The 27,521-nt window shown below is 47.1% G+C and overlaps 1 protein-coding gene across 4 annotated transcripts in view; it reads right to left on the bottom strand.

The window, feature by feature from the left end:
• Positions 1-27,296, bottom strand: part of VWA3B (von Willebrand factor A domain containing 3B) — a 340,688-nt gene extending 313,392 nt beyond the window's left edge. The window contains exons 1-4 of one of the 4 annotated variants that reach the window (XM_063953326.1): positions 27,160-27,296; positions 14,221-14,394; positions 11,022-11,110; positions 3,655-3,905 (exon numbers count right to left, since the gene is read on the bottom strand). In XM_063953326.1, the coding sequence (XP_063809396.1) occupies positions 3,655-3,905; positions 11,022-11,110; positions 14,221-14,362 (482 nt within the window). In that variant the 5' untranslated portion in view covers positions 14,363-14,394; positions 27,160-27,296. The other 3 variants (XM_063953327.1, XM_063953324.1, XM_063953325.1) reach the window with 3 other exon arrangements.
• Between the last annotated feature and the right edge of the window lie 225 nt (positions 27,297-27,521).

The raw sequence follows: 27,521 nt of genomic DNA, 5'->3' as shown, positions 1-27,521 counted from the left end.
TAGCTCCATGTACAATTACTTCTAATTTGTTTGTCTTAAGTGGATTGTTACAACATGCTGTGTAAACCTGTTGGGCATCTTTTGTAACCAGTGAGCGAGCTACTCTAACTGGTATGACCAAGAAAACATAGGCTTCAGCAGGCCGCACCTCTTATACAGTTCCTCCTGGCTGTCCAAGTTATATAGTTAAACCAGGAGATTATTAGTAGAACTGTCTAACGAATTAGTAGAACTGCAGTATTACACGAAGAGTGCCGTACTTACCTGGAATGGTTAGGGTACATTTTAGTAACAGCAGTCACTTTTTGTTAAGATTTTTAGCAAGGGGGGAGGGGATACAGAAAGAAAAACGATGAGCAACAGAACAAACACCCGGAGGTAGGGCCTTCTTAACAGCAGTGTAGGCCCCTTGGCAAAGCAATGCACTGGGGCCCCTACATGTCCTACAGCAGTATGGGTGGGGGTGCTATCAGTGGCAGCTTTGATGTCCCGCGGGCGGTAGGTGGTACTCTATCTTCCGATCAGTACGTAGGACCTGGAGTAGTAATTTCTGCTAATTACTCCATATTTGCCTACTTTTGAAAAATCATTTTAGGGAGATTGTGAAAGTAAAGGTGGGTACGCACTGGCCGATATATCTGCCACTCTCTTGAACGGACGATATATTGCGGGTCCGTCGGCCAGTGTGTACGGCCGATACGTCTGTGAACTCAGTCGTTCCCAGACGTATCGCGTCGGCCCCGCAGCACAGCCGACGGCCATTATATCTACCGATATATTGGCGCGTCGCTGTGTGTATGCTCACACATGCTGGCTGCCGTACACATGCTGCGGCAGCCAGCAGTGATTGACAGCTGAACTGGGCGGCCGTGTGTACACGCCCGCCCATTTCATGACGTCAGTCTCCGACTGATCGGGCAGTGTGTATGCTCAGCAGATATATCTACCAGTGTGTACCCACTTTAACACCTATCAGTGCGGAGGTTTACTGCTACATCTGAGAGGCGTCATAAAAATGACTTGCATCCAAATGTAAACGAGCAGACCTACTATGGCTCCCGAACATGGCCTGGGGGGAGGGGGGCTCCCTAAGTTCCAATACAGGGAAATGGCACTGATGATCCCATTTGAATGTATGTATCTCTGATTTCTTTTTCCCCCAAGAATGTTACAGCTATATAATGGGGGTAAGGTGCAATCAGGGAGATTCATGGACTATTCAGGGAGTTTGCTGCTATTTCAGGGAGGCTCCTGCAGAATGAGGGAGGGTAGGCAACTATGAATTACTCCTTTACTGGACAGATGGTGGGAGATGGGGCGGGAGGAAGAACACAACTGTAGAATCGGGCATTGGACTAAATGAAGGGGGCCCCGGTACATGACTTCCAGGGTGGTAGGGGGTGTTTAATATGCAGGGAAGTGGATAGTGGCGTGGGCTTAATATTCATAATTTTCCAATGGGAGGGCAGTTTTCTTGACTGCAGATATCTCCAGTTCCTGGAAATAGATTTCTTAGCTTTCAATGGCATAAAAAAATCCAGAGAGTCCCACGTTTCAGGAGGTACTGGGGACTTGGGGATCAGAGTTCAGGAGCCAGAGCAATCCACAGACGAAAATATAAAACTGTATATCAGGCGTGTGGAGCTGGAGCAGGGACCAGCTGCTGGAAGTCTGATATCTCTGGTTCTGGGCATAGTAGAAACAAGCTGCCAGTGTCCATCGAAAGAGGAGAGTCCCAGCTTTTGGAGTATACACTCAGAAAAACTCTAATTTAGACAGAACCAGAGATATCTGGCTGGGAAGAGCAATTAATAGGCTTGAATAGGGACCACTGCTTTGAAGTCGGATATCTCAGATTCCCCAGGGCTGATTTTCAAAACTCTGGTACTCCTAGAAAAAGGGGACCCTTAGCTATCAGCCTTGGACCCTTATACTCCTGGGGCCATTGGGCAACTGCCCATTGAGCCCATAAGAAAAGACGGCCCTGTCCAGAGGTATAATACAACAGAAATATAGCAGATGGATAATATTTCACACATAATATACACACAATGTCATACAAGTACATGGACATGAGATTAAAGATAGGTACTAACGCTAGGTGCATTAAGACGCTTAAGAGGACTAGATCCAGCACACTGTAACGTAAAAATGCCAGGAAAGCCATTTCATCAGATGAGAGGAGAATGAAGAAGAATAGGGGACTGCACATTTCTAAATTGTACTGAATTTTGGAGATCCCTTTAAACAAAGAAGGAGAATTAGGAGACTAACAGTTGGGCCAATGTGGTCCTAGCCACAAGCAAAAATTGTGCCCATCAAGTAGCGCTCATTTTTGGGGATGCAGGGAGGGCACCAGTTTAACAGAGCAAGAACCAGATCCGGGTTTACAATTATCGCAGTACCATGGATAGTAAATTGAAAACCTCAAACCAAAAACTGTGAAGAACAGGGCAGTCCCAAAAAACATGAAAATGAGTTTTTTTGCACACAGATATACAAGTGTCATATATCAAATTAATTAGTACAGTCGTCTTGTTTGTCCTAGTTGCATCCCAACTAAGAAGCATTTTCAACAAAAATATGCAAAAATTACTCACGGGATCTGACGCCCCAAGAGGGACTATTTGGAGCGACTGCATCAATGATGTATGATGACACATCTGCACGAAATTAGTTATTAGAAATGCTTTCCCTCTGTAGGGTGAACGAATTTGGGCTGCACACTTATCCGTAGGCACAGGTTGTATATACAAATACCAGAGAGAAATGTTTCTCCCTAGATGCCTGCAGGGTCAGTTTACCCAAGAGCAATGTCGGCAGTAGGGACAAAGCCATAGGTAGTTTACACATGGGACCTCATTCAGATGGAGTATTGGCTCATGCAGCAAAGTACTGATGTTCACTACATTACGCAAGCGCATGCAGTATGAGTCTGCGTCATTGGTCGCACTACGGCATCAGACTGTCAGTGATTGATGCTGTGACCGGATCAGTAATGCAGCAGGAGACATGATGCTTGCTGCTACATTACCATTTTAGTGCTATTGCTGCGCTCCTATGTAGGCAGCAGTGATAGTCTCTTCAACTACATCTGAATGAGTGCCATGTTGCAATACCAATGGGAAATTTGGAGGTATGAATAGTGGTCCATATTGGGAATACCATAAGATGCTTGAAGTTGGGAAAACTATGACCTAGGAGAAGATCGTTGGGAGTGCATACAGCCGGAGAGATCAATGTGACTAGGTATACATGGGGAATCAGGGAACTCAGTGCTCTAAGGGATGCATTTCTAGAGGGCAGACCCCATTCTGCTCTTGAGGTAACACTGGTGTGCCAAACCCGCAGTGTGTCCCAGTGCATCCATAATGGCTAAAAGACAACCCCCCACCCCCCCCCCAATACCCCCCACCGCCATGCACGGGAGCCATAGTAGGTCTGCTAGCAGAAATCCTGTTAGGGTAGTAAATCATCATAAGGCAGCCCAGGGCTCAATCCCAGAGGGAAAGAACCAGTTGTGGAGTTGTGTCAGAATACATGCTGATTGGTACAAGGGGGGTCAGGAAGTTTAAGCCCACCAAACCGCCTTGGAAGGGTCTTATAGGTTTTAAGCACTAACAACATTTTTCCATCTTTTACCAAATTACTTACCAAATTAGGTTGAACTTAGAAATGTGTGCCACTTGTTCTCTCATAACAAGACATATGGCGTCCTTGCATATATCATGTTGTACTTTGGTAACAGAATTAAGGTCTAGAATAATGACTATAGATTGTTCCTGGATCACCCCAAATACTGATCGACTTGAACTCTTCAGCCAATCCAGTCTTTGATTATACAATCCAATGATGTTTTTAACAGATTCCACTTTCTGTAAAACTTCTTCTCTTTTAGCTGTTAACTAGTTGGTAAAAAAATAAACCAAACAGTATTCAAATATCCCAAGTAATAAAGAATTATACACTCACTGCAAACATAAGTAAATGCTTAGATTTACACAGTATATTAGTGCAATCTTAAAACACAGTAGCACAAAACTGGCAAATTACAATACTGATAGAGCATGACAAATAATAGAATTATTACATTGTGTTACGTTTATGTGAGGTTCCTGTAAGTAGTATTTTGTTGGGTAACATTAGAATAACAAGCCATGATCTAATCAGAAAATCTAGGCATTCAATTTGATTATGAAAGGAAGAAGGAGATGTTGCAGCAATTATGAAACATACAAACTACCCAAAAATTAGATACTATTGGTAGTAAATTTTGTGTAATGTGTCTATCTGGCTCTATGGGCCTTATTCAGATTGTACGCATTTCAAGCACGGTTGCGATTACTCACGGATTCCCATGTGCGAAAATATGCAAATGCCAGTTTTAGCAATACCCCTTGTGTTCTTCCATGTGATGGACTCAGCAACCCTGCGACGCCCATTTTGCTCATCTATGCACCATCGGACGAGCATCGACTCCTCGAGCAGCCCCTGACTGGTGCAGAGTCTCCCATGTAACTTTCTTTAAAAACGGCTATTGCAGCTGGATTGCTGCGAAAGAGATCACAGCAACATGCCAAAACACGCCCGTGACACTACCTCTTTCTCTGACGTCCTAAGTGGATGCTGGGGACTCCGTCAGGACCATGGGGATTAGCGGCTCCGCAGGAGACAGGGCACAAAACTAAAGCTTTAGGATCAGGTGGTGTGTACTGGCTCCTCCCCCTATGACCCTCCTCCAAGCCTCAGTTAGGTTTTTGTGCCCGTCCGAGCAGGGTGCAATCTAGGTGGCTCTCTTAAGGAGCTGCTTAGAAAAAGTTTTTAGGTTTCTTATTTTCAGTGAGTCCTGCTGGCAACAGGCTCACTGCATCGAGGGACTTAGGGGAGAGAAGTTCAACTCACCTGCGTGCAGGATGGATTGGCTTCTTAGGCTACTGGACACCATTAGCTCCAGAGGGAGTCGGAACACAGGTCTCACCCTGGGGTTCGTCCCGGAGCCGCGCCGCCGACCCCCCTTGCAGATGCTGAAGATTGAAGGTCCAGAAACCGGCGGCAGAAGGCTTTTCAGTCTTCATGAAGGTAGCGCACAGCACTGCAGCTGTGCGCCATTGTTGTCACACACTTCACACCAACGGTCACGGAGGGTGCAGGGCGTTGCTGGGGGCGCCCTGGGCAGCAATGTATAATACCTTATTCTGGCTAAAAATACATCACATATAGCCCCTGGAGGCTATATGGATGTATTTAACCCCTGCCAGGTCTCAGAAAAACGGGAGAAGAAGCCCGCCGAAAAGGGGGCGGGGCCTATTCTCCTCAGCACACAGCGCCATTTTCCCTCACAGAAATGCTGGTGGGAAGGCTACCAGGCTCTCCCCTGTACTGCACTACAGAAACAGGGTTAAAACAGAGAGGGGGGGCACTTATTTGGCGATATGTATATATATATTAAAATGCTATAAGGGAAAAACACTTATATAAAGGTTGTCCCTGTATAATATAGCGTTTTTGGTGTGTGCTGGCAAACTCTCCCTCTGTCTCCCCAAAGGGCTAGTGGGGTCCTGTCCTCTATCAGAGCATTCCCTGTGTGTGTGCTGTGTGTCGGTACTTGTGTGTCGACATGTATGAGGACGATGTTGGTGAGGAGGCGGAGCAATTGCCGGTAATGGTGATGTCACTCTCTAGGGAGTCGACACCGGAATGGATGGCTTATTTAAGGAATTACGTGATAATGTCAACACGCTGCAAGGTCGGTTGACGACATGAGACGGCCGGCAAACCAATTAGTACCTGTCCAGGCGTCTAAAACACCGTTAGGGGCGTTAAAACGTCCTTTTTACCTCAGTCGGTCGACACAGACACTGACTCCAGTGTCGACGGTGAAGAAACAAACGTATTTTCCTTTAGGGCCACACGTTACTTGTTAAGGGCAATGAAGGAGATGTTACATATTTCTGATACTACAAGTACCACAAAAAAGGGTATTATGTGGAGTGTGAAAAAACTACATGTGGTTTTTCCTGAATCAGATAAATTAAATGAAGTGTGTGATGATGCGTGGGTTTCCCCCGATAGAAAATTATTGGCGGTATACCCTTTCCCGCCAGAAGTTATGGCGCGTTGGGAAACACACCTTAGGGTGGATAAGGCGCTCACACGCTTATAAAAACAAGTGGCGTTACCGTCTCCAGATACGGACGCCCTCAAGGAGCCAACTGATAGGAGGTTGGAAAATATCCTAAAAGTATATACACACATACTGGTGTTATACTGCGACCAGCGATCGCCTCAGCCTGGATGGGCAGCGCTGGGGTGGCTTGGTCGGATTCCCTGACTGGAAATATTGATACCCTTGACAGGGACAGTATTTTATTGACTATAGAGCATTTAAAAGATGCATTTCTATATATGCGAAACTCTGGCATCAAGAGTAAGTGCGATGTCCATATCTGCCAGACGATGTTTATGGACACGACAGTGGTCAGGTGATGCAAATTCCAAACGGCACATGGAAGTATTGCCGTATAAAGGGGAGGAGTTATTTGGGGTCGGTCCATCGGACCTGGTGGCCACGGCAACAGCTAGAAAATCCACCTTTTTTACCCCAAGTCACATCTCAGCAGAAAAAGACAGTCTTTTCAGCCTTAGTCCTTTCGTCCCCATAATATCTGCCCAGGGATAGAGGTAAGGGAAGAAGACTGCAGCAGGCAGCCCATTCCCAGGAACAGAAGCCTTCCACCGCTTCTGCCAAGTCCTCAGCATGACGCTGGGGCCGTAAAAACAGGTGCGGTGGGGGGTCGCCTCAAGAGTTTCAGCACGCAGTGGGCTCACTCGCACGTGGACCCCTGGACCCTACAAGTAGTATCCCAGGGGTACAGATTGGAAATTCGAGACGTCTCCCCCTCGCAGGTTCCTGAAGTTTGCTTTACCAACGTCTACCTCCGACAGGGAGGCAGTATTGGAAACAACTCACAAGCTGTATTCCCAGCAGGTGATAATCAAAGTACCCCTCCTACAACAAGTAAAGGGGTATTATTCCACACTATATTGTGGTACTGAAGCCAGACGGCTCGGTGAGACCTATTCTAAATGGAGTCACTCAGAGCAGTGATAGCGAACCAGGAAGAAGGGGACTATATGGTGTCCCTGGACATCGAGGATGCTTACCTCCATGTCCAAATTTGCCCTTCTCACAAAGGGTACCTCAGGTTCGTGGTACAAAACTGTCACTATCAGTTTCAGACGCTGCCGTTTGGATTGTCCACGGCACCCCGGGTCTTTACCAAGGTAATGGCCGAAATGATGATTCTTCTTCAAAGAAAAGGCGTCTTAATTATCCCTTACTTGGACGATCTCCTGATAAGGGCAAGGTCCAGAGAACAGTTGGAGGTCTGAGTAGCACTATCTCAAGTAGTTCTACGACAGCACGGGTGGATTCTAAATATTCCAAAATCGCACCTGTCTCCGACGACACGTCTGCTGTCCCTAGGGATGATTCTGGACACAGTCCAGAAAAAGGTGTTTCTCCCGGAGGAGAAAGCCAGGGAGTTATCCGAGCTAGTCAGGAACCTCCAAAAACCAGGAAAAGTGTCAGTGCATCATTGCACAAGGGTCCTGGGAAAAATGGTGGCTTCTTACGAAGCGATTCCATTCGGCAGATTTCACGCAAGAACTTTTCAGTGGAATCTGCTGGACAAATGGTCCGGATCGCATCTTCAGATGCATCAGCGGATAACCCTGTCTCCAAGGACAAGGGTGTCTCTTCTGTGGTGGCTGCAGAGTGCTCATCTACTAAAGGGCCACAGTTATGCATTCAGGACTGGGTCCTGGTGACCATGGATTCCAGCTTGAAAGGCTGGGGAGTAGTCACACAGGGAAAAAATTTCCAGGGAGTGTGATCAAGTCTGGGGACTTCTCTCCGCATAAATATACTGGAGCTAAGAGCAATTTACAGTGCTCTAAGCTTAGCAAGACCTCTGCTTCAAGGTCAGCCGGTATTGATCCAGTGGGACAACATCACGGCAGTCGCCCACGTAAACAGACAGGGCGGCACAAGAAGCAGGAGGACAATGGCAGAAACTGCAAGGATTCTTCGCTGGGCGGAAAATCATGTGATAGCACTGTCAGCAGTTTTCATTCCGGGAGTGGACAACTGGGAAGCAGACTTCCTCAGCACGACCTCCACCCGGGAGAGTGGGGACTTCATCGAGAAGTTTTTTCCACATGATTGTGCACCGTTGGGAAAGACCAAAGGTGGACATGATGGCGTCCCGCCTGAACAAAAAACTGGACAGGTATTGCGCCAGGTCAAGAGACCCTCAGGCAATAGCTGTGGACGTTCTGGTAACACCAGGGGTGTAACAGTCGGTGTATGTGTTCCCTCCTCTGCTTCTCATACCAAAGGTACTGAGAATTATAAGACGTAGAGGAGTAAGAACTATACTCGTGGCTCCGGATGGGCCAAGAAGGACTTGGTACCCGGAACTTCAAGAGATGCTCACAGAGGACTCAGGGCCTCTGCCGATAAGAAGGGACTTGTTTCAGCAAGTACCATGTCTGTTCCAAGACTTACCGCGGCTGCGTTTGACGGCATGGCGGTTGAACGCCGGATCCTAAGGGAAAAAGGCATTCCGGAAGAGGTCATTCCTACCCTGGTCAAAGCCAGGAAGGAGGTGACCGCACAACATTATCACCACATGTGGCGAAAATATGTTGCGTGGTGTGAGGCCAGGAAGGCCCCACGAAGAAATTTCAACTCGGTCGATTCCTGCATTTCCTGAAAACAGGAGTGTCTATGGGCCTCAAATTGGGGTCCATTAAGGTTCAAATTTCGGCCCTGTCGATTTTCTTCCAGAAAGAATTGGCTTCAGTTCCTGAAGTCCAGAAATTTGACAAGGGAGTACTGCATATACAACCCCCTTTTGTGCCTCCAGTGGCACTGTGGGATCTCAACGTAGTCCTGGGATTCCTCAAATCACGTTGGTTTAAACCGCTCAAATCTGTGGATTTGAAATATCTCACATGGAAAGTGACCATGATGTTGGCCCTGGCCTCGGCCAGGCGAGTGTCAGAATTGGCGGCTTTGTCTCACAAAAGCCCATATCTGATTGTCCATTCGGACAGGGCAGAGCTGCTGACTCGTCCCCAGTTTCTCCCTAAGTTGGTGTCAGCGTTTTATCTGAACCAGCTTATTGTGGTACCTTCGGCTACTAGAGACTTGGAGGACTCCAAGTTGCTAGATGTTGTCAGGGCCCTGAAAATATAGATTTCCAGGACGGCTGGAGTCAGGAAAACTGACTTGCTGTTATCCTGTATGCACCCAAAAAACTGGGTGCTCTTGCTTCTAAGCAGACGATTGCTAGTTGAATGTGTAGTACAATTCAGCTTGCACATTCTGTGGCAGGACTGCCACAGCCAAAAATATATAAATGCCCATTCCACAAGGAAGGTGGGCTCATCTTGGGCGACTGCCCGAGGGGTCTCGGCTTTACAACTTTGCCGAGCTGCTACTTGGTCAGGAGCAAATACGTTTGTAAAATTCTACAAATTTGATACCCTGGCTGAGGAGGACCTGGAGTTCTCTCACTCGGTGCTGCAGAGTCATCCGCACTCTCCCGCCCGTTTGGGAGCTTTGGTATAATCCCCATGGTCCTGACGGAGTCCCCAGCATCCACTTAGGACGTCAGAGAAAATAAGATTTTACTTACCGATAAATCTATTTCTCGTAGTCCGTAGTGGATGCTGGGCACCCATCCCAAGTGTGGATTGTCTGCAATACTTGTACATAGTTGTTGTTACAAAAAAATCGGGTTGTTATTGTTGTGAGCCGTCTGTTCAGAGGCTCCTACGTTTGTCATACTGTTAACTGGGTTCAGATCACAAGTTATACGGTGTGATTGGTGTGGCTGGTATGAGTCTTACCCGGGATTCAATATCCTTCCTTATTGTGTACGCTCGTCCGGGCACAGTATCCTAACTGAGGCTTGGAGGAGGGTCATAGGGGGAGGAGCCAGTACACACCACCTGATCCTAAAGCTTTAGTTTTGTGCCCTGTCTCCTGCGGAGCCGCTAATCCCCATGGTCCTGACGGAGTCCCCAGCATCCACTACGGACTACGAGAAATAGATTTATCGGTAAGTAAAATCTTATTTTTTGCAATGACTTTAGGTAACTTCCCAGTATCTACTCTGGAACACCCAGCGATCTTATGTGCCATCTCAAGTAATAACGATTTCATACACAGTTGCGTACGCCATCGGATTCACGGCTTGCATGTGCGCAGTAAGGGTTTCCTGGTCTTTATGCGCATGCATAACAAATCACTCAACTGCACAAATATCGGCACTGCATGCACCTCTGAAGTAGGTCCTATATGATTTGCAGCCATAGCCTAAAACATATAGAAGTACTGAGTGCCTGATTCTCATTTGCAAGCAAAGCAAAAAAAGCAAGCAACTAGGCAAAACCATGTTGCACTGCAGATGGGGCAGATGTAACGTGCAAAGAGATGAAGATTTTGGTGGAGTGTGTCCAAACTGAAATCTAAATTCCAGTGTAAAAATAAAGCTTTCTAACATTTGTGGGCTATACGCAAGAACAGCCAGTATTTACCCTGCACAGAAAAAAAATATAAATGTATTTGCTCCCCTTGCATGGCAACATGGTTTGTTCCAGATACAAAATGACTTGCTTTTTTTCCTTTACTTACAAATCTGAATTAGGGGGACATTTACTTAGCAGTGATAAGAGCGGAGAAGTGAGCAAGTGGAGAAGATGCCCATGGCAACCAATCAGCACTGAAGTAACATCTATAATTTGCATACTAGAAAATTATACAGAACTGCTGATTGGTTGATGGGGCAACTCCTCCACTGGCTCACTTCTCCGCTCTTATCACTGCTTAGTAAATGTCGCCCTTAGACCCTTAGTGCCTATGCCTCAGTGGAATTACAGCAGGCAGACATATACTGTATATCCATTTACTGAAACTGAAAAACAATTATAAATACTTGGCACACACTTACATTATATATTTTACCATTGATGTTATACTGCCGGAAAAGTCCATGAGAATACCGGGAGGACACAGGACGTCCTAGTTTGTTTACATAATCTGTACAGAGATAATAGTGTAATTCAGACCAGTTAAAAATAGTATATAAATGAGAACCAATGAAAGATAAGAAAGAAAAAAAAAATACTGTATATGACAAGTTATTCTACATTTTCCTAACAAAAGAACAGCAAATAAAAGATGTGCTGCGGGCACTTTTTGTGTTTTGTGTTTTGGTTCTAATTCCCCGCTCGTGTTTTGGTTTTGGATTAGTTTTGGCAAAACCACCCTTTCGGGTTTTGGTTTTGGATCTGGATGATTTTTTTTTTGGGGGGGGGGGGGCTACAATCACAGACTTTGGGGGTAATTTTGATCCTACGGTATTATTAATCTCAATAACATTCATTTCCACTCATTTCCAGTCTTTTCTGAACACCTCAAATATTGTTTTTAGGCCAAAAGGTTGCTCCGAGGTGGCTATATGACTAAGCTAAGCGACACAAGTGTGCGGCACAAACACCTGGCCCATCTAGGAGTGGCACTCCAGTTGCAGACAGGATGGCACTTTAAAAAACTAGGCCCCAAACAGCACATCATGCAAAGAAGAAAAAAAGAGGTGCAATGAGGTTGCTGTATGACTAAGCTAAGCAACACAAGTGTGCAGAACACCTGGCCCATCTAGGAATGGCACTGCAGTGTCAGACATGATGGCAGATATAAAAAAAGGCCCCAAACAGCACATCATGCAAAGATGTAAAAGAGGTGCAATGAGGTAGCTGTATGACTAAGCTAAGCGACACAAACAATTGGCCCATCTAGGAGTGGCACTGCAGTGTCAGACAGGATGGCACTTTAAAAAACTAGTCCCCAAACAGCACATGACGCAAAGAAGAATAGGACACGAGGACATGCACTGAGACTGGAGAGGGGGAAGGTACAGGAGAAATATGAGGAAAAATTACTTCACAGAAAGGAGAGTGGACAAGTGGAATAGCCTCCCATCAGAGGTGGTAGAGGCTAAGACAGTAGAGCAATTTAAAACATGCATGGAATAGAAATGAGGATATCCTTACAAAGAAATAAGGATCAAATAAGTTTTGAGATAAAAATATTATAAAAAAAAAAAAAAAAAGGGCAGACTAGATGGGCCAAGTGGTTCTTATCTGCCGTCAAATTCTATGTTTCTAAGAAAAAGAAGTGCACCGAGGTTGCTGTATGACTAAGCTAAGCGACACAACCACCTGGCCAATCTTGTAGTGGCATGCAGTGGCTGAGTGTCGAAAGTGCCCCGCAATTTTTCAATCCACTGACAGCATCTCCTGCACGCCCCTGTCATTTTTCAAAAATTCTCCAATTGGTGGACTTATACGGCAGTACCCCTGGACTAATACAGCAGTACCCCTGGACTTATACGGCAGTGTCAGACAGGATGGCACTTTAAAAAACCATGCCCCAAACAGCACATTATGTAAAGATAAAAAAAAGGTGCACCAAGGTTGCTGTATGACTAAGCTAAGCGACACAAGTGTGCGGCATAAACACCTGGCCAATCTAGGAGTGGCACTGCAGTGGCAGACAGGATGGCACTTCAAAAAACTAGGCCCCAAACAGCACATCATGCAGAGAAGAAACAGAGGTGCAATGAGGTAGCTGTATGACTAAGCTAAGCGACACAAACAATTGGCCCATCTAGGAGTGGCACTGCAGTGTCAGACAGGAGGGCAGATATAAAAAAAAAGACCCAAACAGCACATCATGCAAAGATGAAAAAAAGGTGCTGTATGACTAAGCTAAGTGACACAAACAATTTTCCCATCTAGGAGTGGTATTGCAGTATCAGATAGGATGGCACTAAAAAAAAAAAAAATAGTACCCAAACAGCACATCATGCCAAGAAGTAAAAGAGGGCATGGAGGTAGCTGTATGACTAAGCTAAGCGACACAAGTGTGCAAGCACAAACACCTGGCCCATCTAGGGTTGGCACTGCAGTCCCACTGCACTAATGGCGGATACCGGACGCACGTCTAACATCAGCATAGTTGTTTTGGCCTCAGTAATCCGCATTGCAACAGGGAATATTATATATATATATATATATACACACACACACACACACACACACACACACACACACACACATATACACACACACATACATATGTATACATACACGGCAGTATCACTGGAATTATGTGGCAGTACCACTGGACATATACGGCAGGATCACTGGACTTTTACGCCAGTACCACTGGACATATACAGCAGCATCACTGGACATATACAGCAGCATCACTGGACATATACAGCAGCATCACTGGACTGGACTTATGCGCCAGTACCACTGGAATTATACGGCAGGATCACCGGAATTATACGGCAGTACCGCTGGACATATACGGCAGTATCAATGGACATATACGGCAGTATCAATGGACATATATGGCAGCACAGGGACACCACCACTGGACTGATGCAGGACAACACAGCACCACTGGAATGGACTGGACTTATACAGCAGCACTGGACATATGGCAGCAGAGGACACCACTGTGACTGGACTGATGCAGCACAACACAGCACCACTGGACTGGACTTATACAGCAGCACTGGACATATGGCAGCAGAGGACACAACCACTGTGACTGGACTGATGCAGCACAAGACACTAACACTGAACTGATGCAGGATACTGAGGACGGAGACACGTCCTCTCTCTACACTCTCCAATGCCGTAGTGAAAATGGCGGCAATGCGCGGCTCCTTATATGGAATTCAAACCCTGCGAGAATCCGACAGCGGGATGATGACGTTTTGCCTCGTTCTGGTTTCCGAGTCAGGCGGGAAAACCAGAGTCTGACTTGGATCTGGGCTCGGACAGTGAAGTCTGGTAGGGTTCGGTTCTCAGAGAACCAAACCCGCTTATCTCTAAAATAAATGCATATGTCATATACTGTTAGTATCACCCTTGCCCCATTCTTTAAATCATGAATCGCAGAATGCCAGATGTAGTAGTTCAAGTCTTATAGATATCTATACACAAGGATCTGAAATCTGTTTTTACGTGAAATCATTCCTTTATTAGGTTTTCCATTTTTCTTTTCCACTAAAACACATGGAAACTTTTGGTAAATGAAACAGCCAACTTAGCGTCTGACTGTATGCAGAATACCTTCCTTCAGCGGAAAACCGAGCTGTGCCAGAATCTTGGGTAGCGTAAGTTTCTTCTTTCTGAGTCCGAGAGACTGCAGCCACACCGATGATGAAACTAGAGCAGCTGTATCCATATTAGAAGACATTTTTCTAGTGCTCATTTTTTGCTGCCCAAAATGTTCTTATTGCACATCTAGATATGAATAAACATAAGGAGTGTTATGATATTTTATATTTGCATTTCTAAGTTTTAAGATGAAGACAAAAATAAATGACACAAGTAAACATACTCTACTATAAAGTCCTCTTTTCTAGTATAACTGGATGGCAAATAATGGAAATGGTAGCTCCAAACTTATCTAAAATACAATGTGAGCCCATAAACATGGCATAAATTGAGGGTCATTTATGAAATTAGTGCAAAAAGAAAAATGCGGTCTTGCCAATAATAAGTAATTCGATTCTAACTGTAGTTAGAAGTTTAGGCCAGTGGTTCTCAAACTTTGTGCCGTTGTACCCTGGGGTTCCTCGGGACACCTGCAGGAGTGCCTTGAACTGGTGGTCCAGGACCAATTCAAATTATTTATGGTCAATATAATAGACAAAACCAGCGCTGGTGGCTGCCAGTCACAAAATATATGGACAAAAATAGCAAATCCTGTCCCTCACCACACAATTGAACCTAAGGATGACCTATAAACACAATTTACTTAGTTTAATATTTCTTTCTAAATTTCTCAATAAGAAACTTTTGGCCTTGGGGTGCCGTGAAAAGAATGCTGATATTCTAGTGCGCCGTGATTCAAAAAAGTTTGGGAACCACTGGTTTAGACTGATTGCAACAGGATGGCTTTTTCAAAAACAAGCATCACCTACAGTAAGGTAGTTTGCTCTTGTGCAAATTCTGCATGCCACACGCAGAACAAGCCTAATGTTTTGATTTCCAACAGTAATTTTGTGAAGTATCATTCACAGCCGCAGGTATGTACTGATGTTTCTCCTTGCATACTCTCTCACTTAAGTGGGATGCCTGTCAAAGGTAAATATTCATACATATCTTGTGTTTTGTGTCTACAAGCACAAGAAGAAATTGTTAAGTCATTTGGAATCTTGGGGGGTAATTCAGACCAGATTGCTAGGGTGCATTTTTGCATCCCTGCGATCAGGTAGTCGCCGCCTATAGGGCTGGTCCCTCCTGCATTTTCCAGTACACTTGGTGTGACGCTTCTTAATGACTGTGGGGGTAATTCAGACCTGATCGCTGCTGTGCGTTTTCACAAAGCGGGCGATCAGGTCTGTACTGCGAATGCGTATGCACTGCAATGTGCCGGTGCGTCGGATGACTGCACCGGGCATCGGTGCATAAAGACGGTATGGTGCGGAAAAAGCAAACGCATGGTGACTGACAAGAAGAGGCCGTTTGTGGGTGGCAACTGACCGTTTTGTAGGAGTGTCCGGGAAAACGCAGGAGGGACCAGGAGTTTGGAGGGAGGTTTTCTGAAGTCAGCTCTGGCCCCGATCATCCCAGCAGCAGAGTAAGTCCTGGGCTGAGCAGAGACTGCACAAACTCATGTTTGTGCAGCTCTCCAACAAATGCGATCGCACACCCGCACCCAGCAAATACCCTTCCTCTGTAGGCCGCGACTACCTGATTGCAGTGATGCAAAAAACGCACCCTAACGATCAGGTCAGAATTACCCCCTGTGTCAGTCCCTTTTCATGTAACTGCTTCAATTTGACAGTACTACCATAAAATCAGGCTATCAAAGCTGATGCCCCGCAGCAACAATATTTACAACAATACACTATGGGGAAAAATGCAGTATTTCCCAAAAACGCTCCCTCCAGTCCTGTCCAAACAAAAAATACATTTATGTTTATTTTAAGAAAGAATAAATTGCTGAAAATTGGGATAGTCATTACCGTAATCTTTCCTATATTTAATAATTTAATCTCAGTGCAAATCCAATTATATTTAGAAGGTATTCAGACAAGCCAAGACCCTGGCTTTTGCTACACCCAGTCAGCCTCATATGGGCATAATTATCACAATCTGCAATTTTAATGCGGATATAATTTTTTTAGCAAAAATTCATAACCTGAAAAAGAATATTTTTACGTAAATTTACTACAGTATTCTGCTCTTGCAGTATTCTGTATCTGGAGGAAATATGCAAAAATGGGATAAAGCCTATCAGGGCCAAGCTCCGGAACGCTTCACATGCCAAAGCTTGATAAATCCGGCAGCACAGAAAGCACCATAAAAACCTATGGGGGCTGCATTTTAGGATGAAATTTGAGGGACCACGTCAGATATCAGAGATATCTGCTGCAATCCCTCTATAGTACATCTTGGGGATCCTTAATTTTTGCATGTATCGCACAAATATTTTATGATAAATAGGCCCCATAGTGAGAACCTTGTTATCACCTAGTAGGATGATATTTTTCAAGCACCAAGTTCAAGGTTTGAAAGAGAGTGCTATACAGTGAAAACCAGACCCGTAACTAACTACGTGTGTGCCAGGTGTGCCTAGCACACAGCGCAGTTGCCCTGAGGGCGCAACGGCCAGCATTCCATGTCAGCGGCTTGTAATGAGTCAAATTTACCCATTACAAGCCGCCTGTGCTGTGTGCGACGGAGGAGAAGAGGAGCAGCTCCAGCGTCAGGTGAGGACCTGGAGGAGGAGGAGGAAGGGGGACTGGAGCGGCAGCAGCGCTATGTAATTGGTAGCAGCTCCGCTGCAGCTGTCCCCCTCCTTCCGCACTGGCTGGCCGGCGCTGCTGTGAATGCTGGGATGCGCTTCTCCTTAATCCCAGCATTCACAGCGGCGGCCAGCCAATGCGGAAGGAGAGGGACTGCTGCAGCGGCGCCATCACCAATTACACTGCACTGCTGCATCTCCCGAGTCCCCCTCCCTCCTCCTTCTTCTCCCCTGCCCGGGATCTGCCTGACTGCATGCACCGAGGAGCCTGACTGCCTGAGCCAGCGGGGAGAGATAGTAAGTATCTATCTGTCTATCTATCTATTCTTTCTGCCATAATGTGTAAAAAGGGGACGCTGTCTGCCGTAATGTGTAAAAAGGGGGACGCTGTCTGCCGTAATGTGTAAAAAGGGAACCCTGTCTGCCGTAATGTGTAAAAAGGGGACGCTGTCTGCCGTAATTTTTAAAAAAGGGACGCTGTCTGCCGTAATTTTTAAAAAAGGGACGCTGTCTGCCGTAATGTATGGCGACGCTGTCTGCCGTTCTGTGTAAAAAGGGGACTCTGTCTGACGTAATGTGTAAAAAGGGGGATGCTGTCTGCCGTAATGTTTAAAAAGGGGACTCTGTCTGACGTAATGTGTAAAAAGGGGGACGCCGTCTTCTGTAATGTTTAAAAAGGGGACGCTGTCTGACGTAATGTTTAAAAAGGGGACGCTGTCTGCCGTAATGTGTAAAAAGGGGACGCAGTCTGCCATAATGTGTAAAAAGGGGGACGCTGTCTGCCGTACTGTGTAAAAAGGGGGACGCTATCTGCCGTACTGTGTAAAAAGGGGGACGCTGTCTGCCGTAATGTGTACAAAAGGGACGCTGTCTGCCATAATGTGTACAAAGGGAATGCTGTCTGCCGTAATGTGTAAAAAGGGGGACGCTGTCTGCCGTAATGTGTAAAAAGGGGACGCAGTCTGCCATAATGTGTAAAAAGGGGGACGCTGTCTGCCGTACTGTGTAAAAAGGGGGACGCTATCTGCCGTACGGTGTAAAAAGGGGGACGCTGTCTGCCGTAATGTGTACAAAAGGGACGCTGTCTGCCATAATGTGTACAAAGGGGATGCTGTCTGCCGTAATGTTTAAAAAGGGGACGCTGTCTGACGTAATGTTTAAAAAGGGGACGCTGTCTGCCGTAATGTGTAAAAAGGGGACGCAGTCTGCCATAATGTGTAAAAAGGGGGACGCTGTCTGCCGTACTGTGTAAAAAGGGGGACGCTATCTGCCGTACTGTGTAAAAAGGGGGACGCTGTCTGCCGTAATGTGTACAAAAGGGACGCTGTCTGCCATAATGTGTACAAAGGGGATGCTGTCTGCCGTAATGTGTAAAAAGGGGGACGCTGTCTGCCGTAATGTGTAAAAGGGCCACTACCTGGTGTAGTAGTGATACTGTGCGTCGTAATTTGAATAATGGAGACTACTGTGCACCATAGTATGAATTGGTATTATTTTGTGGCCACACCCCTTCCCCATGAAGTCACGCCCCTATATTTTTTGCACGCGCGCCTACGGCGCACACTGCACCTATTTTACATAAGGGGGGGCGCCAATGCCATTTCTTGCACACAGCGCTAAAATGCCTAGTTACGGCACTGGTGAAAACTGAATTTGAGATTGAGAGAAGTGCTGATATAAGGTGCAAAGAGTGGTATAATGAGCACCAAAAAAAGTCAGATTTATTACATTATACCATGTTCCATCATGGTCCGTATACTTTTAATTGATCAGAAATGATGTTGCTATACCAATTACACATTGTATACTGTATATCATACATTAAAAATATTTTAGGTACATTAAATATTAGCCTGCTATTCTGCTTCTTAACTTCCCAACAGTGGCCACATTGAACCAACCCCTACTATGTTACTCTTCACCCCCCAGCAACCCCTACTATACTGTCCTCAACAACCCAGCAACCCTGCTATGCTGACCCCCACCACCCAGCAACCCCTACTATGAAGCCCTCAACAACCCAGGTATCTCTACTATGCTGCCCTGCATTACCCAACAACCCTTGCTATGCTGACCTCACCCACCCAGCAACCCTGCTATGCTGACCCCCACCACCCAGCAACCCCTACTATGAAGCCCTCAACAACCCAGGTATCTCTACTATGCTGCCATGCATTACCCAACAACCCTTGCTATGCTGACCTCACCCACCCAGCAACCCTGCTATGCTGACCCCCACCACCCAGCAACCCCTACTATGAAGCCCTCAACAACCCAGGTATCTCTACTATGCTGCCCTGCATTACCCGACAACCCTTGCTATGCTGACCTCACCCACCCAGCAACCCCTACTATGCTGCCCTCAACAACCCAGCAACCGCTACTATGCTGCCCTCAACAACCCAGGTATCTCTACTATGCTGCCCTGCATTACCCAACAACCCTTGCTATGCTGACCTCACCCACCCAGCAATCCTGCTATGCTGACCCCCACCACCCAGCAACCCCTACTATGAAGCCCTCAACAACCCAGGTATCTCTACTATGCTGCCCTGCATTACCCAACAACCCTTGCTATGCTGACCTCACCCACCCAGCAACCCTGCTATGCTGACCCCCACCACCCAGCAACCCCTACTATGAAGCCCTCAACAACCCAGGTATCTCTACTATGCTGCCCTGCATTACCCAACAAGCCTTGCTATGCTGACCTCACCCACCCAGCAACCCCAACTATGCTCCCCTCCACCACCCAGCAACCCCTACTATGCTACCCTCGACAACCCAGGTATCTCTACTATGCTGCCCTGCATTACCCAAAAATGGATCAAGGATTCTGGAAAAGCCACTGTGTGAAACCAGTGGATTCGTGATGGATTGAACAAGCACTATTTGAAATAAAGTACGTACAGTATGTTCTTTGTCTCAATACCCTAAAGTAAGTAAAATACCTTGGGGGATATAAGAAAAGTAGAAGCGAACTGAGAGAATATTCAGAATTGAAGAAAAAACGAACAAATTGTGAACCATAATTAATAAAAGCTATTCTGTTACAAGCGCCAAACATCAGTATATGTATTGTTTTAGCCCCTACTACAGGATCTTCCTTCCTCCATCCAGCAACCCCTACTATGCCACCCTCCACCACCCAGCAACCCTGACTATGCAGCCCTTCCCCACCCAGCAACTCTTGTAGGCTGGGAACACATCAGAGTGATGTGTTCCCAACTGATATGAGAGAGAGAGAGAGAGAGAGAGAGAGAGAGAGAGAGAGAGAGAGAGAGAGAGAGAGAGAAGGGTCCCGGGGAACGTTGGGTATTACATGACACTCAGGGCCGGCGCTTCCATTAGGCAGCTTTAGGCAGCTGCCTATGGGCGGGGGACCTGAAGGGGCGGCCCGCAGCCGACCCCTGGCATCAGCCGAACTAGAGTCAAACTGACTCATTACAGTTGGTCACGGGCCCTAAAAAAAAAAAGGAGGCGGTCCGGCTGGAGAGGAGTAGGGGAGAGAGCTATCACTCCACTTCCCTACCATTTTCCTCTATTCCGGATCTGTCACCCAAGGATATCAATAGTGGGGAGTGCTCAGGCGGCAGTCCTCCCGATTTCCTCCCCCTGCTTCTAGTATCCTGGTGCCGCACTGGCCCGTCCTCAGCTGAAGGGGATGTGTGATGTCCTCTCTGCCTGACCCCTTCATCAGTCACACCCCCTCCAGTCTGCACAGCCAATGGCGCACAGGCAATTCTTCATCCAGCCTCCCTCAGTAACAATTGCCTGCTGCCTAACATGCTCTCCCCCCCCACGCGCGCTGCGCTGTTACGGTGGTCGGTGCCAGAGCACTGAGCCACCCTACTCCACGGTGGTCTTGGCACCCTTCCTCCTGCAGCAGCCTCCCGGTCATAAGTCCTCTACTCCTACGATTACTATTTCCTGTGGCCGCGTCACAATGGGGCTGCATAGTCACTGGATCTCGGATCCTCCTGCTGCCGGCCTCCTCTTCGAGCTGTGTCTGGATCCGCGGTGGACTGCCATGTTGACATAGCGGTGGTGAGTGACTGGAGAGCCCTGTGCCCCTCACCGTGTGTGGCCACTGTACCCCGTGTGTGTGTGGCCCCCTCTACTCCCCCTGACCATGGTGTGTGGCCCCATGTGCCTACCTGCCCATATGTGTGTGACACCTTGTGCCCCCCCCCTTGTGTTTGACACCCTGTGCCTGCTGCCTTTGTGTGTCACCCAGTGCCCCCCTACTCCTGTTTTTCCCTGCCCCCTCATGTGTGCCCCTGTGTGTGTGCCCCCCTGCCCCCATGTATGGTGCACTGTACACCCCCTGCCTGTGTGTGTGTGTGTGTGTGTGTGTGTGTGTGTGTGTGTGTGTGTGACACCCTGTCCCCCCCCCTGTATGGTGCACTGCAAACCCCCTGTGTGTGTGTGACCCTGCCCCCATGTATGGTGCACTGTACACCCCCTGTCCGTGTGTGTGTGTGTGTGTGTGTGTGTGTGTGTGTGTGTGTGTGTGTGTGTGTGTGTGACCTTGTGCCCCAACCGTATGGGTCACTGCAAACCCCCTGCCTCTGTGTGTGTGTGTGTGTGTGTGTGTGTGTGTGTGTGTGTGTGACACCCTGTGCCCCCATGTATGGTGCACTGTACACCCCCCGCCCCTGTTTGTGTGGCACCCTGTGCCCCCCTGCCCCCATGTCTGGTGCACTGTACACCCACCGCCCCTGTTTGTGTGACACCCTGTGTCCCCCTGCCCCCATGTATGGTGCACTGTACACCCCCTGCCCGTGTGTGTGTGTGTGTGTGTGTGTGTGTGTGTGTGTGTGTGAGACCCTGTGCCCCCCCTGCCCCCATGTATGGTGCACTGTACAGCCCCTGCCCCTGTTTGTGTGACACCCTGTGCCCCCCTGCCCCCATGTATGGTGCACTGTACAGCCCCTGCCCCTGTTTGTGGTCCACCCTGTGCCACCCTGTTCCCATGTATGGTGCACTGTACACCCCCTGCCACCCATGTGTGATGCACTTTGGACGCCTTGTCACCCTCTGCCTCTGTGTGTGTCGCCCTGTACCAACCTCAGGGGTGAGTAGTGAGTTTCTGATCTGTGGGAGGGGTTAATTTAGCATTTTTGCTGGATTTTTTTCCCCGCCCTTCCACTCCCCACTCGTGTCCTATGTCCCTGTCTCCCAGTCAGCATCTGCCAGTTCCTCTGTCCCCTGGTCACAGCCAGTTACAGTACATCACATCTCACCCTTTGCCTCCCGTCAGGGCCCGTCAGACCAAAGCCTCTGCCTCGCAGTCACAGCCCGACACCCGTTATTAGGAATGTGCTCACACCTGTCCCCCGGTCACAGCCCATCTCCCTAGGACCTCTGTCTTACAGTCGCAGCCTGTATCTGCACACCTTCTGCCACTGCTCACGGGCTGTCTCCTCGCACAGTGTTCCATCTGCTTACAAAATCCAACATACAATTGGTTGCAGCCAGTTTCCCCATGCATCTGCCCACTGGACACGGTCCATCACCCCATGACCTCAGTGCCCCGGTCGCAGTCCATCGCCCGACAACATCTGTCCACCAACCTGTTGCCACATTGCCTCTGATGTTTTTAGATGTGTTTCTATGTGGATCTGGCATTTTTGTGGTTTTGTGTGGATCTGTTTTTTTGTTTGTGTATTTTCAGTATATTTTTGTGATCTAACTTTTTGTGTGCATTTTTATGTGGTCTGGCTTTTTTATGTGTTTTCGGTGGATCTGACTTTGTTTTGGTCTATTGTGTAGATAGATCTGGCATCGTGGATCTGGCTTTTTGCAACGTCTTCATGTGGATCAGACATTTTTGGTGTATTTTTATGTGGAACTGAATTTTTTTATATTTATTTCTATATGGATTTAGCTTTTTTCAATGTGGTGTTGTGTGAATCTGTCGTGTTCAATATATTTCTGGCTTTTTATGTATTTTTAGTAAATCTGGCTTTTTTCAGTGTATTATGTGGATCAGACTTTTTCAATTTGCTTATGGGTCTGGCATTTTCAATGTATTTTTATTTGGATCTGGCTTTTTTTAACAGAATTTAGACAGAATTTAGACAGAATTTCGCATACTCCGCCATCCAGTCCGGGTTTGGGGATGGCCATTCTTGAGCACTGGTGACTTAGTAACCACGCTTGAGCACAGGTGACTTAGTGCCTCACTTTGATTTAGCTATCTGGACTCAACCATGGATATCCTGGGGGCCTGGTCTGTAATGGCGGAGTTTGCGGGGCTTTGATGGGATCCGTGGTGGCTGCCTGCCTGTAGTGGTGCGCCGATTGCTTCCTTATATCTCAGCTGTAGATTGTAAGCTTGCGAGCAGGGCTTCCCTACCCCTCTGTTATTACCCAGTTTTGTTTTATTAGTATTGTTTCCAATTGTAAAGCGCAACGGATTTTGCTGCGCTATGTAAGAAACTGTTACTAGATAAAATAATATTGTGTACTGAGACTTGTGGTGCTATTTGTTACCTGTGCTCAGTTTTTAGTTTTTTAGTTACTGTGATGTTAAGTTATGTGTACCCTGTATTGTTCTGGTATGTACGGCACTGCAAAACACTTGTGACGCCTTATAAAGAATATGTAATAACAATAATGTTATGGGGGGGGGCAGCAGGCTGAAGTTTTGCCTAGGGTGTCGAGAAACCTTGCTCCGGCCCTGATGACACTGTATATTCACTATTTCATGAAGCAAATAACATACAATGAGCCGAAACCAAAGCAATCACTGCGTGTGCCCGTGTATGTGTCAAGTAAATAACAATGATGGAGAGTAGAGTGTGTGTGTGTGTGTGTGTGTGTGTGTGTGTGTGTGTGTGTGTGTGTGTGTGTGTGTGTGTGTGTGTGTGTGTGTGTGTGTGTGTGTGTGTGTGTGTCTGCTGAAATGACAATATCAATTCAATTATTTCTTGCAGCCTTCTCATTGATCCCTTCACTGAATCGGCACTGGCCCGTTCTCCTGCGCTGATATGTGACTGGCAGCTATGCAAGTGACAACATCGATTGCAAAAACTGTACCTACCTACAGTGACTGCAGTGCAACATGTGTATTTGAGTCTTACAAAGCTGTGCCCGAAACGGGAGGATGCCCGGTTCCCGCAGTCCCCTACCTACACAGCGCTACTCATCCCGTACCTGCTGCTGCTGCATCCGCCGGCTGATCCATACGTGGCCATTTGTTGACTATAGAAACGATGGTTGCTAAGATCCGGCCAATCAGCGCCCTGCTCAACCCTCCCAGCATGGCGCAGGGCAGCCACAGACCCGGCAGTGTGTACTTGCGGGAAAGTCTGATTAGCAGCCAGAGGAGAGTGGGCGTTCCCCGCACCTGTGTGTACTGATGGCGTGTTGCAGTAATTGTCATGTAACCTAGTATTTTCCGCGATTCAGTGAAAGCCGGACCGGACCCGTTTCCGGAACGCCGGACCGGATCCGCTCCCTGCAGCGACCTCTGCCGCTGGGGAGCTGTGAAAGCGCGTTCCGTCCGGGGGGCGTGTCCGCGACGGGCTGTCAGTGGGGAGGGAGAAATCCCTGGCTCCCGCACTGCTAGGAGGCTGTCAGCCCTGCACAGTGGCGCTGTCTATGCGCTGCTGTCACACAGGGAAACGCGGTGCAGGGCTGACAGCCTCCTACCTACCCCGCTGATACTACACTCGGGCAGAGCCGGCCCTAACCAATATGATGCCCTAGGCAAGATTTTGGTTGGTGCCCCCTAGCACCACCGCTGGTTCCGCCTCTGACCTTGCACCTCTTTCCCAGCACCATCACCCCTCACCCTTAGCAGTCCTTATTTTGGTGTTTGTACTCCCTATATTTTAAATAGGAACAGTTCGCACATTTGGCGCACAGCCCAAAAAGGGGTGTGTTTTTGCTGGCAAGGGGCATGGCCACACAATAGTAACCCCCAATTCCAATTACGCCACACAGTACTGCAACTTTATTCACATTTTATCATGCGATAGTGTCCATAATTCATATTACATCCCACAGTAGTATCACTTTACCTTAAAAACGTTACTTCTCACAGTAGAGCCCCTTATTCACTTTACATCACACTGAATTGCTCCTTATTCACATTACACCACACCCTATTGCTCTTTATTTACATTAGACGACACAGTAGTGCCCTTACTATACGCAACGCCACATAGTAGAGCACCTTATACACATAATGCCACACATTAGTAATGCATCTATACACAATTCCACACAGTAATGCCCCTTACACATATGAGACACATTATTGTCCATATAAACATAATGCGCCTTACACATTATGACAACCTTTATTAATGCCCTTTTACACATAATGTCCCTCACACATATGCCGCACATTATTAATGCCCTTATAAACATAATGACACACATAGTGCCCCCTACACATTTGCTGCACATTATTAGTGCCCCTATACACATAATGACATACATACAGTAGTACCCTGTTACACATATGCCGCACATTATTAATGCCCTTATACACATAATGACACACACAGTGCCCCTTTACACATATGTTGCACATTATTAATGCATTTTTACATGACATACATAATGCTCCTTACACATATTCCGAACACTACTGCACAACCAACCCACTCACATGCACATAGCACTCACACTGCCACTATCACTGTGACCTCTGCCTCTGCTTGGATACAGATGAGATGTCCTCATAAATCTTGCCTCAATGCTAACGTCGGGCACCTTTTTTTTTTTAATGAAAATGCATCTTATTTGCATTGCTATGTGGCTAGGATGCACAAGAAGCTTCTGCTGATTAAAATGATATGTAGCATGCCTATATTCTGTGTGAGACTGTGGCTGTATCTGCATATGAAATGTTACACACAGAATACAGGCATGCCGCATATCATTTTAATCAGCAGAAGCTGCTGATGCCCCTAGGCATGTCAAATGCCCTAGGCAATTGCCTAGTTTGCCTATGCCTATGGCCGGCTCTGCACTCGGGCATAGGGAGGGAGGGAGGGGGGAGAACGGAGATAGCTGCTGGTGCTGCAGCTCATCTATTTGAAACACTGCATAGGGAGGGGGATTTTTCTTTAGTGCAGTATAAATATAAATAATGAATAATAAATGACCCCTTGCCCCTTGTTTTTGTTGGGAGGGGCGGGGGTGTGACAACGCCACCTTTATAAAAAATATAATGAAAACTAATATTTATGAGCAGCGCCACACGCAGTGGTGCCGAGAGGCGGGTACAGAGCTATGGGTGGCCCGGGGCGCTTCAAACAAGGGGGCCCCTAACATAGAGGCAGGGAAATCAAATCTATATATATATATATATATATATATATATATATATATGGGATGTATTTATGTGACCGGCGATCAGGAAACCGCCGGTTACAAAACCGACGGCTACATTTCGCTCCCTTCACAATTCATAGAGTCGGTATGTCGACTAGAAGGGACTATTCCCACTCGTGGCTGTCCACGACACCCATAGAGTGGGAATAGAACCTGTGGCGAGCGCAGAGCAGCTTGCCACTTAGCCCGCCAGGCATCTAAATGCTGAGATCCCACCTTCGGCATGGTGACCGGCGGTCTCCAAACCGCTGGTCACACAATACCAATATATATATATATATATATATATATATATATATATATATATATATATATATACACACATATCAAAGGCATGATGTCTGGCTTTCCCCCTGCATGAACAATGCTGCAGCGGTTGCCCACCGGGTGTTGCGCTGGGTGGCCGCACAAATAAATCCACAATTGTCCCAATGGTGCAGCACTCCTGGCGTCTAAGTAATACCACTGTTTTAGGCATAAGTTTGGCAACGTTTCAGTGCCCTTTATTAGTGTGGCACTTTCATCAATAGTGGTATTACTTAGACGCCAGGAGTGCTGCACCATTGGGACACTATGTACATACATACACCTGCATATACAGTATATGTTTACACATGCACATATATATATATAGAGAGAGAGAGAGAGAGAGAGAGAGAGAGAGAGAGAGAGAGAGAGAGAGAGAGAGAAACATCTAGCCCGGCACTCCCTTGATAGAGTCCGTGCCCCGGTGCCTCCAGAGAGATCAATCAACAGTGGCAAAAAATACTGCGGCACTCAGGGTCTTGTGAAAAAGCTGTATATTGGTCAACAATCACATCAGGAAAGCACCAACGTTTCGGGGAATTCAACCCCTTTGTCAAGGTGTGAGTGAAAAAAAGAAAGTAGAACGTACTCACCCATAAGTAGAGAGAAACACCCGCCAAACCATGTGCGTAGCGTCTCCCGAGCCTCCGTCCCCGTCGCTGAGCGGCGCAGAATGATGACAAGTGATGAAGCCAGCACTGCATCACGGCCGACCAGTTGCTAGGCAACCCGCAACCAGCGTCGCCCGGGCGGCGGCAGGGGAGCTGCAAAAGAAAACAAGACGTGTCAGAACGGGCCAGACATATAACAGCACAGTGCAGCCTGTAAAATGTTTAATACACTATAAAGCGCAAACCAAGGGTGCCCTAAATACAAATTGTTAGCCCCACCGTGACCAGCGCTCATGAGTAAGGAAAACAGATACCTGATAAAGTATGCAGTACAAGGCACATAT

Source organism: Pseudophryne corroboree, chromosome 2 (genome assembly GCF_028390025.1).
Source record: "Pseudophryne corroboree isolate aPseCor3 chromosome 2, aPseCor3.hap2, whole genome shotgun sequence".
In the NCBI taxonomy this organism is placed as follows: Eukaryota; Metazoa; Chordata; class Amphibia; order Anura; family Myobatrachidae; genus Pseudophryne; species Pseudophryne corroboree.
This window is presented reverse-complemented; position numbering and strand designations above follow the sequence as displayed.